We start from the raw sequence: 14,861 nt of genomic DNA, 5'->3' as shown, positions 1-14,861 counted from the left end.
ATATAATAAAATGTCTTCCAAATTTATATTTTAAAAATGATATTGATTAAATGAAAATCTTGACTATGAAATTTATTGTCTATAACTTACATACGTTACTATTGACTTAGAATTTTTGCAGACTTTTCATGTTTAATATTTTGACGTATTATAATCAAAGTTTAATTAAATTTAGTATAATTTAATATTATTATTTTACACTAATAATTTATTCATGTTATTTTCTAATTTCTACCTTGAACAGTATTCTGAAATAGAAAATTTACGAAATATAATTAAATGTTTTTAAAACGCGAACTACATTAGATAAATATGAGTATATGATTGAAGAAGGATAAGGAGAAATAATTAGTCTTAAAAGGTTACCTTTTTTTTTATCAAACCAATTATGAAGCATACAAATAACTCTTAATATAAGTATTATAAATAATATGATATTATATATTACTTATCTTATTGATGTTTGATCATATTTAGCTAACTGTTTACCAAGCTAGATCTTACTTTCCAAAGAACAGCATCTGGTTGTATACATTACATTATAAATTCTAATGAAATCTCATAAGAGTTAAATATCTTATTTATAGAACTATAATTGAAGACATTGACATTGTCCGTAATCTAAAAAAAAAAGTATATCGTTTTTATAAAAATTAATTCCTACCAAAGATTTAATTTTGCATTTTATGTCGCTTTTATTTCCTTAACTAATTTTAATCGGACAATAATTCCTACGATTAAAGTAATCGTAGTCTACGCCAATCCTAATATTTAAAAAAGATAACTATAACACGATATTAAAATATTTGCAACTGTTTAAAAAATAAGTTTCAAAATTACTGAAATACTATGTATTTGGATTCTGTGTTGATTTAAAATGAACAATTTCTCAAAATCAGAAACAGAATTATGTATTTACTTATGTGAAATACATTACATAAGCAACATACCTACTTTATCAGTCGACATATTATTATTACGGTATTGTATTTTTCCCGTAATTCTAACATTTTCTTCTGTTTATTGTTCATATAAATATAAATATAACTATTCACATTATATTATTTATGTAACAATTTTGATTGAAAAAGATATTTATTGTAAATAATACTATTTTATATAACTATTTTTTTAATTTTTTTATGAATGACTGTATTAATTTTAAACTTTAAAGAAAATAACATGACGATTATATGCCTGGAATAATATGAAGAAGATACAAAACTAATTTAGAAAAATTTTAATAATTTGTTATTAACTTTTATTAAGTGACAAAGCGTACTATACAAAACATCTGGATTATTGATCTATGATCATAATATTATTAAGTAATTATTATAATTATTAGGTACTGGTAGTAACTAGTAGATAATGCGTCTAAATTAAAAATTAAATTTTAATTTATCATTGGCTTATCATCAAAAAGTGTGAATAATATTATTTAGTTAAGCTCCGAAGACAATGACAACAAAAATCTTATGTGAAATTAATTTAAAATGTTAAGCACCACGAATACGAATGTGTTGATTTTATAATACTTTAAGTTTTTTACATTTATTTATTTAGATTGTGTGTATATTCAAGTCAAAGTTTAAAAAATGCTTCAATTTTTAACTTAAGGGTAGTTTTTTTTAGCAAAAAGAATCTAGATGGTATTTTTGAGAAATCCGAAATAAAAAATCTCTGTACTTTTTAAATTTATCAGGAAAAAAATGAGAGCGATTGGAAATTTTAGTTTTTTCAAAATCATTAATTTAATTATTTATTACAATTCAATAATTAATGTTCATATTATAGTTGAATTTTTTACTAAATATATATATTTATTTAAAAAACTATGAAATAGTTTTTAAAATGTGTTGACTTTTTTTGTGCTATTTATAGATATTTTAAATCAATTTTTGTTTTTGAGTAGAAAAGAGTTTAAAACTAATCAAAGAAATTAATAAAAAGTTTCTTATAAGTTGTTGTTACATAGTTTAAAATATATCAGAAATAAGTCATGTAATTTTTTTATACCATAAGTTTTTAACGTTTATATTTTTGAAAAATTCATAAAATCTCGAAATTTTGAATTTAAAAATCAATAAAATTTTAAATTAAAACTCTTAAAATATTAAAGTTGTTTATAAAATTAGTCATAAGTTTATTTATTGAAAATTAAAATACTTTTCTATGGTAAGTTTTTATTTTATGATAATAGAGAATTTTTGCACAATACTGGTTATTGATTAAACATTAAACAGTACGGTAAATATAATATTTTGATTTTGGTTAAAATCATACGCTTATATATATTTATTTTTTTTTTTTTGTAATACAAATGACTTCAGTTTTTACATTATGTCGGTTAGGTTAGGTTAAAAAAATTATTTAAAATTAAAAATGTCTTATTTATTAAATATGATAAATGGTTAGGATAATGTGTCTAACGTACATGTTAAATAATAAAAAAACCGATTACGATGATCAAATAATCATACCATCGTGACGTACCGTTTTTGTAGCATCTACATGTTGTTTGAACGGACGTATTTCAGTAAATAACATTATAATGAGTTTATATGTTAAGTATTTTTAACTAGCGTTGTACAAAACCTCTAATACAAATGTATATGTTAATATTAACAGCTATTTTATAATAATCGATAACGTAATATATACTCTGTTTTGGAAAAAAAAATAAAAAAAAGTATTACTAATAGTAATAATATAAATATATAATAAAACTTAGCTAATATATAAATATATATTATGTTGTATTAATAATTAATATCCTTTAAAACATATCATATGTATATATTTTTCTTTGTAAAAATAATTAATAATGGAATCTAATTACTGGGTGGCCTCCTTATTCATGTAGATCATTGTGTGTTATATATTCTTTTAATTTTCTAATTTGATTATTATGCCTTGTGGTATCAATGATAAATATTCCTCTAATGAACAAGAAAAAAAAAAGCCTAAAAACAATGTTTTATCTAACTTCGTGTGATAATTATTTAACAATTACAGTTCAAATGTTTAATTTTACATTTAATTTAATATTCTAAAAATAATTTGATTAAATATAGATTTTGAAGATAGAAAATAATCTTCATAGGGCCATTAAAATATTGAGTACAATAAAATGATAATACTGATTTAATTCATGTCAGTAATATTAGTATTGTAAGAAAAACAAAAGAAGGTTTACACGTTTATAGAGTAATGATCTTATAAATATTTATATGGAGACAAAATATTAGCCATTATTAATTTGGAGGCAGATTAGTTAATTTATTAATAAATTAATTTAATATAAAAAAAGGTAAAAACCACTAGAGTTGTTAAGTCAACAATGACTCTTATAAGTATTTGATATTATGTTATATAGTATTTGTTAGATAATATTTTAAAATTTAATATTTTGTCTTAACGTATCATGCCTGTACTTAATTACTACTTATATATCCTAAAATACATTGAACTTATGAGGAGGAATTTTAACAACGTCAACTATGAAACTGTATTTTGACTTGAAGGTCAAACAGTGTTCACAATTGTAACTTGTAAGTGTATTGAACTAGGGTCAGCAGAAAAACTGGTTTTAATAATAATTATAGTTGCCAAATGAGTATCGGACTGTTTTTAGATGGACAACTGCAACAGTATACATGCGTTTCTGAAGAAGTTAACATAGGTACAAACAGTTATTTTGTTTTATTTTTTATTTACGTATTGTATTCTCATTGTGCGTTCAAGGTTTTTTATTTTTCTTAATTTATGTTGACTACTTTTTTAAAGACTATTTGAGCGTCATTGATGTGTACCTAATACATCACGTGATAATGTAAGTAACAATAAATGTTCCACAATATATTTTTAAAATTCAAAATATTTTCAGTTGAAAGCATGAATACTTATAGCATGAGAGGAATATTCATATGCATAATATAACAGGATTAAACGATATAAACATTTTTGAAAATTCTTCAGAACACGAAGAAATTCTTGGAAATCACAAAGAAATTTTAATTGATAGTGTATTTCATTTTTTTTTCGCTAAATTTAAATTAAAATGAGCGACTATTTACTGATTTATAATAATATATATATATATATATATAAACAATTAATTTTTTATTAAGATTTGTATAATTTAATATACTTTTTTTGGTAGCATCGATGCTAAATTAATGAAATAATATATAATGAATTATGCATCCAAGCAGTATTATACAAAAATCTATTATTTATAAATTATTATTTAAATTATGGTATATCTGCATTTTAAATCACATTTTATGACAAAGGTCAGTAAAAAAAAAGTCAAACAAATATAAAAATAATTCATTGATCAGTATTCAGAACTTTCGAGTCCAGAATTTCTCATATGGTTTTTACTAAATATTTGACTGATCTATGAACTTGTTTTAATAAAAATTTGTTTTCCAATATTTGGTCGTAAAATTCTTCACAAGATATATTACTGAAGCACTTTTTAAAATAAGAAAAGCATCTATAATTTTCATATCAAGTTTGTATCTATGAATTTATCCATATGTTGTTCATGAGTGAAAATATATATTCCACAGATACAATTGAACCCGACACAACAAAAGTAAATTCAACAACTTTTAATAGCTCAGAAGAAGCATAATTGTTATCGGTGAATGTTTTGAAAATAGATAGCCATTTAATTTCAATTTTTTAAAAATTCCACTAATCATTTATTTTAAGAAAAATTATTTCAAAAATATTGAATTGTTAAAAAACTAATGCCATAATAAAATACTATCATTTTCCAAAAAAAATGTTGAGAGCATTTAGACATTTTTTTTTGAGATAAAAAATATAATTTGAAACCATCAAATATTGATATGGAATGTACAAAAATTGGGAGCGAATATCAATACTTTTTTAAATGAATGTAAAACGTATATTAATAATAGATGAAACAAATTCTAAATTTCATGCAATATTTAAACGTATACAATACATGCATGTATAGGTTACTTTGCTATACAGTTGAACGTCGATTATTCAGCTAATTCATGTTAAGGATGATTCGCAGATATCCGAATAATTTAAATGTAAAATATTAAATTAATATTTTTTTTTTTACATATTTATTTATCATTTATTATATACCTATGTACATAATTTGAAAAAAAAATGTACTAAACGAACTAAGTGTTTAAAAATAATATTTTAGTTTGATTCATAGTTGTTCAATACAATAAAAGTTATTATTGAAGACCTTTTATGACCTCTTCTGTATAGTATACGTATATATACTACAATAAAATATAGAATTTATTTTATCTATTATTAATATAATTACGTTTTACATTAATTTTAAAAGTTATTGATATTAGCTCCCAATTTTTATTGCGCCTAAAAGTCTTGCGCCAAATTTTCTACAGTTCTCTGCACCCAAGTGTCGGCATACCATTGACATGATTTATTCAATAGCAGGAAATAAAGAAAATCATATTGTTTTTAAATGAAAGAATAAGTCCTTCTACTGAACGTCAGCAAAGTCACCAAATTCTTTTAGATTTTTAATACGAACTGTAAGCATATGGAAAAAACCAAAAATTTTGCATACTATACCCTCAATATCAATAATTAGCAAGCAATCTGAAGCATGCTGAATATTATTGAGAATTATATGTGCATAACAACCTATTCCTAAAATCTCTTTGTTTAGGGTTTCTTCTAATTTGTAAATTTTGTAAAAATATTTTTTTTCCTTTTATTTGTAAATCACAAAAATTGGTATTTATATTATTAGCAAAATAAATTATGAATTTTTCTTCCAAATTAAAATTATTTAATACTTTTATGATCTGTTTATGTATTATATCAGTAGTTTCGCCGAGAAAATTAGAAAACTAAAAAATGTTATTTTTTACTCTAGTATTCGTTAAAAAATAACGCACAAGTACTGGGACTAATTTAATAGTTTTATAATTAGACGCATCAATTAAAATAGATACAAAGTTAACTATTTTTTAATCATCTATCGTTTAGGGATTGTAAACGGACAGTTTTTAAGGAGTTCCTGGTACTGGTTTGTATATAATAAAATGATCATTATCATACCGCCATCCAGAAGGGGAAACGGCACATGCGGAGATTTTGAGAAGGAGAACATATTAATTTATTATGGATGATAACATATTCGTTGTTGTAGAGGTTGTGGTTTATTCATTTTAATTTTAAAAATATTGTTATCCATTGTTTTTAAACCAAATACACAATTTAAAATTTCATCTGATTTGGTCGATGAGAAAACCAATAAACAATGTTATAGCTATTAGCATATTGGGCATACTGCAGTTGTACACTAAGTTGTTAACATATTGATATTATTTTGTATTTTTTCAATAATCGATATATTTATCGTTTATACACTATACGTCACAATAAAAAATTGTTATTGATATCATTACCGGGCATAACAGAAACCTACGGGTGCCCAACTAAAAATTCTGCCAAATAACTAGGCTTTCAGAACTACTCCCGAACATAAGCGCCATACGCAAAAAAAAAAAAAAAAACTGACATAATTCATAGAATTAATGGCTTATATAGACCTTCCGTGTATGTAACCTGTAGAATTTTCATCCTAGATTCCTAGAACAAAGTTATGTTTAGTAACTATAGTGGAGGATTAGTAGAAAAACGTTTCCGCATGCGGTATGTGTACGTATAAGCTACCATACAGCATTCCGCGCATGAACGGTTAATAATATAATATGAGTACGCTGAAATATATATATTTTTCGTCAATTCTACCAACAGTCCTAATGATGCGGTTAAACTTCCGAAAACTGATTTGAATTCTTCAATATATCCACTTGTGATCGATCAAGCCAAGTTTTAAATTTCAATTAGGAATAATCAACGCTTAAATTTTTATAATTGTTTAAATAATCTAACCAAATTTAAAAGAGTTTGGGATCTAAATTTAAAAAAAATGGTCTGATCGATTCCAAGTGGACATATTAAAAAATTCAAATTAGCAAAAGAAGCAATCACATTTACAGCAACTTTTCTAGTCTTAGTTTGAGTAGCTGTGAATTTTTTTTTCGTCAAATAGCTTATGAACTAAAGTACCTTGATAAACACGACAATACGACATTGAATTAAAACTCTAAAAATACGAAGTTGTATGGTATAACAAGTTACTTCTTTTGCTACAAGTTTTAAGCGTGTTTATTTTTTTTTTTCATTTGATCGGTTATATTTGCCCGACTTCCATGACTGACAAAAAAATTAACTTGAGCAAATTGTGCAGTATACATCATAATCTTAATCGTAAAAATCTATTTTTCAAAAATGTGAATTAACTTTATAATTTTTCCGTAAATTTACAAAATTGTATACCACACAGAGCTGGTAGCATTAACATTAATGAAGTAAAATATGTCGTCAGAGATAAAAAAAGCATATTATGCTAATTAATTTGATAAAAATAAAATAAATATTTTATGTGAACGGAAATTTGAAATAGATAACGTGAATTGATGTGTACTACGTTACTGATCAATAATCTACTCTAAATTAGATCACATTATTGCCTTATTAATTTTAATAAAAACCATTAAGATTATGATTATCGCGGTAATAAACTTTGGGTTCGAGCATAGAAAATCTAAAAATAAATTTACCTATAATCATCACGCCAATAATCATGCAATTTATTATCACTAAGATGTGTAGAACGATAATGTTTTTTCCAAATTGAAAATCGGTATTTTATCGTGTAAAATTTTAAAACTAGGACAAACCACCGTCCCGAAATAATGTCTCGAGACACCGGGACACTTGGTTAAAAATCAGTAGTGTTCCGACAAAACCGGGAGGTATAACTACCATAAAATTAATAGTTATGAAAAATAAAACAGTATATTCTGAAAAAAAGGTAGTATAAATAATCATGAAATAATACAATACGATTTTATAATAACGAGTTATACATTTTCTGGGATATATTACGAGTATATCCTGATAATTTTTTTTTTCTAAGACCGTGACGGGATAACAGAACAATAAATCTTAATCCGTATTATAGCTATATAATAAAAACAAATTCACAGTACGATTCGTATTACTTATTTTTAAATTATTTAAATATAATAATTAAATGAAAATTAAAGATATAACAAAAAATAGGTTATTTTTTTAATTGTATGATGTTTTTATTAAAAAAACTAATTTATACATTATTTACTAATATTATTATTTCGATAAAGTGCTAATATATTGTACGTACCTATGTATAATTATAGAATGTCTGGAATATCTTGACTGTATATTTTATAATATTATTATTTATTTTTTTTATAAAACAAAATAGTCTATACTACATTATACCAGAAGTTAATAGTGATTAACATTATATTATGAATAAAATTATGTATATTTTATAATTGTTATACTATAAAGTAGCTAATTTCATGGTCAAACATACTAATTATGTGTGAGTTAAGTTTTAAATTTTAATATTTAGTCTACAGTAACATAATGGTATGAGATTTTTATTCGAAATATATTGCTTATTAAAACAAAAATTTTAAAAAAATTGTGTAAAATTACATTTTGTCAAGTACAAATATTAAAAATAATTTTGTTGGCATTGAATTATAACTATAGCACAGATTCATATGCAATCGCTTATTATTTTCTTTTTAATTTTTTTAGATTTATTTTCAGTTATCTTCACGAATCATAAGAATTTTAATCTAATGGTAAAATTTTATTTGTACATTTCTGTATATTTTACAAAATTCAAAATATATTGCATATTAAAACGAAAATATTTTATATACTTAGTTTATTTAAGTAATTAATTATTGTATGTTGTTTAATTTGTAAATTTTATATAAATAAAAAATTTTCTTGCACATTTGTTGCATATTTTTATGATTTTTACTGCATATTATTTGGCATATTTCGATACTTTTTAGTGTATAAAAATCCGTGCTCTTCAGTTAACATAACCAATCGATATTATCACTCAGAATATTATTATTATTAATATTTGTGTCTGTTGCTATCAGAATGTTTTTACAGTTGTATTACAATATTTTCCATGTGTTCTTAAAAGATTATATTAGAACAATAAATCCTTTTAATACATTTTTGGGCTTAATTCCGATATTTTAAAGCATTATGGTACGTACAAATCAATTCACTACATATTCACATAACATTTAAAAAGAATTTGGAATTTTGTGATATTTGTATTATAATGGTACTTATTTTTAAATATTGAATTTTTAATACTGGCTAGTGAATATTATAAATTTACTTTAAAGTTTAAATTAAACTGTTATAAAATATTTATGCAAACAATTGTAACCATATTATAAAGTAAATACAGACAATTACTACATATAATAAAAAAGTTTAAATAGTAACAATTTTAATTATGTACAGAGTAAATGGTAATAGATCGCCTAGATAGATTAACGGGAATGCTAGGTGTTATAAACTATTTTAAAATCTAAAATTGAATATTCTCTTAAATTAACTAATATATATCCTTAAATATTTATCTATGTATCTAAATATATCTTGATGCTCCATAAACTTTTAAATATTTTAAATTTAACAATGTAGTTAAAATTACTTTTATAATGAATAGTTAAATTATAATATTGTAAATTATATATAGTTAATGATCTGCATATAACCTGGGTTTTTTTTCAGGATAAGTAAAAAATGTTTAATACCATATATCGTATTACACGCACAATATTTCACAAATACATTAAAATTTAGCCAACTGTATACGAAATGAAAACGGTCACTTAAGTAATGTAATAATTAAAAGTTAATATATTGTTAACAACAATTAAACATACTTTTAGGTTAAATAAAATATAATTTATTTCATTACTTTATCTCTAATACTTAGGTTAATAAACTTTAATTGAAATTCGTCAGAACCCATTGCCCCACCCTTTATACAAATGTGTTATAATATTATTTAAAAGTAATGATAACTAAAAAGTTAAGAAGACCATTTTCAGGTGAATTAAATATATATAAAATTAAAATAATAATTTGAAAATAGATAAATACTTTAAAAGTTATTTATTAAAATTGAGGCGTATTTTAGTTGTTATTGTTATAAAATTATAGTGAATAGTTATAATATAATTTAAAAGTGATGTTTTTGTTTTTTAAATTTAGTTGGTTTTTTTAGAAAAAAAATACTGCCAACTATCTGAAAATATTTTTATGTTTATCTTTGAAATTATTATTCTAAATAGTCCAATGCACTATGCATATAATGTATCAGCTATACTACTACATTAAATTGCTAAGAAAATATTCATTCCCAAATATATGTCAAATAATAAAATAAAGAATATGTCTAAGTTAGAATACAATGATTTCAATAATGTTAAGATTAAAATTAAATCATATTTTTTTCAAATATTAGTTTAATTATTTATTTAAAATTGGTAGTGGTAATATTTTCAAGTTTATTTTAATTCCATCATGAATACACGATGAGTGAGCATATGGTAATGATATTGAGCTAGGTGTTTGAGATATGTATCTTAAAAGTACCTATTAAAATATTCAAATACAATTCAATAAAAAAAATTAAAATAAATATAATAACAGCTCAAAACTGATCTTATATTTTATAAATAACGTTCCTATACACTTAAATATAAACACAACTTTCAAATTTACCCATAGTAAATTTTATTTTGCTTTCATAGAATTTTACGGTTCTAAATAATATAATATTAATTGTCTTCATCATTTTCTTGATAAAATTTAAAATTAATTAATACTACAATAATTTATAATGTAATATTATGTTTATTCAATTTCTTTTCTTTTATTTTTTTTGCCAAAATGATTTATAGAAGTTAAAATAAATAAATAAGTGTTTTATAATTAACCTAAATTTATACTTATGATATATGGTATTTTTATTTTCAGATACAATTTTAATCATGAATGTTGGAGTTATCTTACTTGGAAGTATCTTACTAATCGCTAGTCCATGTTTTTCCATAAATGTTTTTCAATATTTGGGTCAGGCTTATCGTAAAAATCTGATTCAATTCCGTGAAGATATTCAATTTGGAAACAAAAAAATATTAGATGAATACGATTTCATAATTGTAGGAGCTGGTGCTGCAGGAGCAACGATCGCTCGGCGGTTAGCAGAAGTTTCAGAATGGAACATATTATTATTGGAAGCTGGCGGAGAAGAATCATTAATAACTTCATTACCAGCTATTGCTCATTATTTACAATTTACAAATTATAATTGGGCATACCACACGGAAAAGGAACTGCATTCTTGTAGAGGTCTTATAAATAAGACTTGCCCTTGGCCAGCAGGAAAAGGATTGGGAGGTAGTACAATAATTAATAACAATATGTACACAAGAGGTAATGTAAGAGATTTTGACCGTTGGGCAGAAGCAGGAAATCCAGGGTGGTCTTACAATGATGTACTACCGTATTTCTTAAAAAATGAAAATATAAACATACCAGAACTCAAAAAGTCACCTTATCACGGTGTTGAAGGACCACTGCCAATTAGCTATGCTGGTTTTAATTCAAAATTAGTAAATGCATTCTTAGAGTCAGCGTCTGAAGTTGGTATGTCTGTTGGTGACTATAATGCTCCAGGTAGCCATGTAGTTTTTTCTAGAATTCAAAGCACAACATCAAATGGAAGACGAATAACTTCTGCGAGAGCTTATCTTCACGACAATTTAAAAAATTTGCATATAGTTGAATTTGGTTATGTTACGAAAATACTAATAGATAACCGTACAAAAGTAGCATATGGAGTAGAGTTCGTAAAAAATAAAAAGAAAAGAAAAGTATTGGCTAAAAAAGAAGTGATAATATCAGCAGGCACGTTCAACTCCGCTAAGTTATTAATGTTGTCAGGTATTGGGCCTAAAGAACATTTGAATTCATTAAATATAAACACTGTAAGTGATTTACGCGTGGGTGATAACTTACAAGAACATCCGGCATATGCTGGGCTAGCTTTTTTAATAAATGAAACTATATCATTTGTTCCGGACAGAGTATATCGTGACTTAATAGGTGAAGCATTTAAAATTTTAGAAAAAAAAAGTTGGATGACAACTTTACCTCCGGAAGGTGTTGGATATGTAAAAACTAAGTACAACAAGGATATAGGAGATATACCTGATATCGAGTATATATTTATACCTGGCAGTTTAGCAGGAGAAGCGGGTTTAGGTGGGACTATGGGACGAAGATCAATGGGTATTCCTGATAAGTTGTTCTACGAAACATACAACAGTATTTTGACTCATGACTCATGGACAATTTGGGTCATGTTGATGTATCCGGAGAGCAGAGGACAGGTATGTTATTTTTTATATGTATATAAATAAAAAAAAATTGTATTGATATGAAAAAATAAGCTGTTCCTAGTCTTGGTTATCTATAACTACGAATATTTACAATTTTGAAGGATGTCAAAGAACAAAGATGTAGAATAGAATGGGACTAAGTTTTGAGCCTTGAGGTATACCAGCAGATATAGGTTTAAGTTTAGAGATACTATCGTCTATTTTAATATAAAACTACCTATTTAATAGAAAAATGAATTAATCATATTAAATAGGTGTGTTAGAATATTTATATATTTTAATTTGTAAAAAACACCGATGTGTCAAACTTTATCTAACGCATTTGGTTTATAAATACAGCACCACTATGGCAGCGATTTTCAAACGTATAATTAATGTATTCTATTAACCGAAAAAATTGTTGTACAGTCGAGTGGTTTGATCTGAACTCAAATTAGAACTTAGGTATAAGATCTATAATGTTCTAGTAAGCAAGCAGTTTGGTATGAATGTTTTTTTCAAACAATTTTGACATAGTAGTTAAGAGGCTAATTAGTCTGTAGCTATCAGGATTATATTTGCTCTTTCCTGGTCTGTTAATAAGTAGTATGGTTGCTATTTTTCATTTAACTGTGGAGTAATCAAGATGCAATATTGAATTAAATAATGTGGTACCTAACAAAGAACAATTATTTTGGTAGTGATTTTTTTTTTTTTTTTTTTGAGCATACAATTTGTAATTTTTTCGTGGTCTGGAGTTTTTTGTTTCGAACATTTTTAATAATGTCTTTAATTAGTAAAACTTTGGACTGAATAATCTGGAAGTTCTAAGATGTGTTTAACTTTTAGGTCATTATTAAGAATACTAATAAGGTTAGAATAAAAGATATTAAGCAGCATATTTGAAAAAAATATTTTTCTAAATCAGAAATAACAAGTTTTGCATCAATGCAAAAAAAAGGAATAATAGTGATTTCTTGGTTTGATAGTCGTTTTGTTGCTATCCGTAGGTTAGAATCTTCATAGTGCATATTAGATAAATAACTATTGCAAAAGAATACACAGTAATTTTATAGAGCTAATTGGACTTCTTTGATGAGTAAACTAAATATTTTTTTTTATTTGCAGATTTCCTATGGTTTTACCTAAGTTTCTAATAATTACTGATAATTAATACTTATTTAGTACAGGAATTTAGTACATAATATAATTTGTGTTAACGATGGAGATAATGTCAAAGGATAAATTGACTAATAATGTATGAACGTTTATATGATGGGAAATTTTATATAAATAAATTGATGGAATTTTAGGTTTGACCTGTGATTGTTGAGAACTATCTTTTTCTTTTGTACCATCCATTTTTCTGTTGTTATAAAGAGTTAGTGATGAAAATAATCTGTTTTGCTTAAGTGTGGAGGTGTAAGAGAAGTATTGCTAGTCATTATTTTATTTTATTTTATTTTTGAAATATAAAGAAAGTTGTGGTCTTGAGATTTAGTATTTTTACTTCTGGAATACATTAAAAATAGGAAACACTCCTAATTATTCGTAGTAACATAGGACAGAGAACAATTTGTCACAACGATTAACTGATAACATAGTGTGATATATCTATACACATATTAGTATATTAGTATGTAAGTATTACGAATCCTCATTGATAAATATATTGTGTGTGTATTTTTAGGTACGGTTACGCAGTGCTAATCCATTTGATAAACCAGTGATCAATGGGAATTTTTTCACCGAGCCTCTCGATTTAAAACGAATTGTAGAAGGCATAAAAATGACAATTGAGCTCAGCAAAACCAAAGCGTTTCAAAAGTACGGTTCCAAATTACATACAACTCCTTTGCTGGGATGTAGACATTTAGAATTCGGCTCCGATCCCTACTGGGAATGTTGTGTTGAGACAATGACAATGCAAATGCATCACCAGAGTGGTACATGCAAAATGGGACCGGAATGGGATCGAAACGCTGTAGTGAACTCTCAGCTAAAGGTTTATGGTGTGAATAGACTGAGGGTAATTGATGCCTCTATAATGCCTACTATTACAGGAGCTCACACTGTTGCACCGACATACATGATTGGAGAAAAAGGTGCCGATTTAGTAAAATCTACTTGGTTGAATAAAATTCAAACAGATTTGTGATCAATTATTATTCGTACATTAATTATAATTAAGTTTCATTTGAAACTCTTTTATAGATTCTTCTTTATATTAGTGTGAATTATTATTTAGTAGGTACTTAAATATTATTAATATTTTACTATGTATAGAACAAAAATATAATTAACATTGTATTAGTTGTTTAGTATAATTACTAATATTAATATTTTTATTATTAGGGCCTGGAACTTGATGCATTTGCACCTTTTTTTCTAATGCGTTTATATGATGCTTGTCTTTACAAAAATGTGACTAATATTATGTAAGATTCAATGGAGCCATTATTATTTTGTATTTTTTTGTGTTTTTCGGTAATT

At 24.8% G+C, this 14,861-nt stretch overlaps 1 protein-coding gene across 1 annotated transcript; it reads left to right on the top strand.

Moving 5' to 3' along the window:
* Positions 1 to 3,658: 3,658 nt before the first annotated feature.
* LOC112600112 (glucose dehydrogenase [FAD, quinone]-like) lies at positions 3,659 to 14,589 on the top strand. The gene is made up of 3 exons (XM_025347277.1): positions 3,659 to 3,835; positions 10,963 to 12,380; positions 14,059 to 14,589. The coding sequence occupies exons 2-3, from the start codon at positions 10,977 to 10,979 to the stop codon at positions 14,524 to 14,526; spliced, it is 1,872 nt and encodes a 623-aa protein (XP_025203062.1). The 5' UTR covers positions 3,659 to 3,835; positions 10,963 to 10,976; the 3' UTR covers positions 14,527 to 14,589.
* Positions 14,590 to 14,861: the final 272 nt, after the last annotated feature.

The sequence above is a fragment of the Melanaphis sacchari genome, unplaced genomic scaffold (genome assembly GCF_002803265.2).
Source record: "Melanaphis sacchari strain LSU unplaced genomic scaffold, SCAv2.0 Contig60_pilon_pilon, whole genome shotgun sequence".
Classification (NCBI taxonomy): domain Eukaryota; kingdom Metazoa; phylum Arthropoda; class Insecta; order Hemiptera; family Aphididae; genus Melanaphis; species Melanaphis sacchari.
Note: the sequence above shows the minus strand (reverse complement) of the source record. Positions and strands in the feature narration are given on the sequence as shown.

What these genes read in the sequence shown, in the direction of transcription:
- LOC112600112 (XM_025347277.1), top strand. Translation starts at nt 10,977, where the DNA reads ATGAATGTTGGAGTTATCTTACTTGGAAGTATCTTACTAATCGCTAGT. An exon ending in ATCCGGAGAGCAGAGGACAG is followed by an intron (nt 12,381 to 14,058) that starts GTATGTTATTTT and finishes GTGTATTTTTAG; the next exon opens with GTACGGTTACGCAGTGCTAA.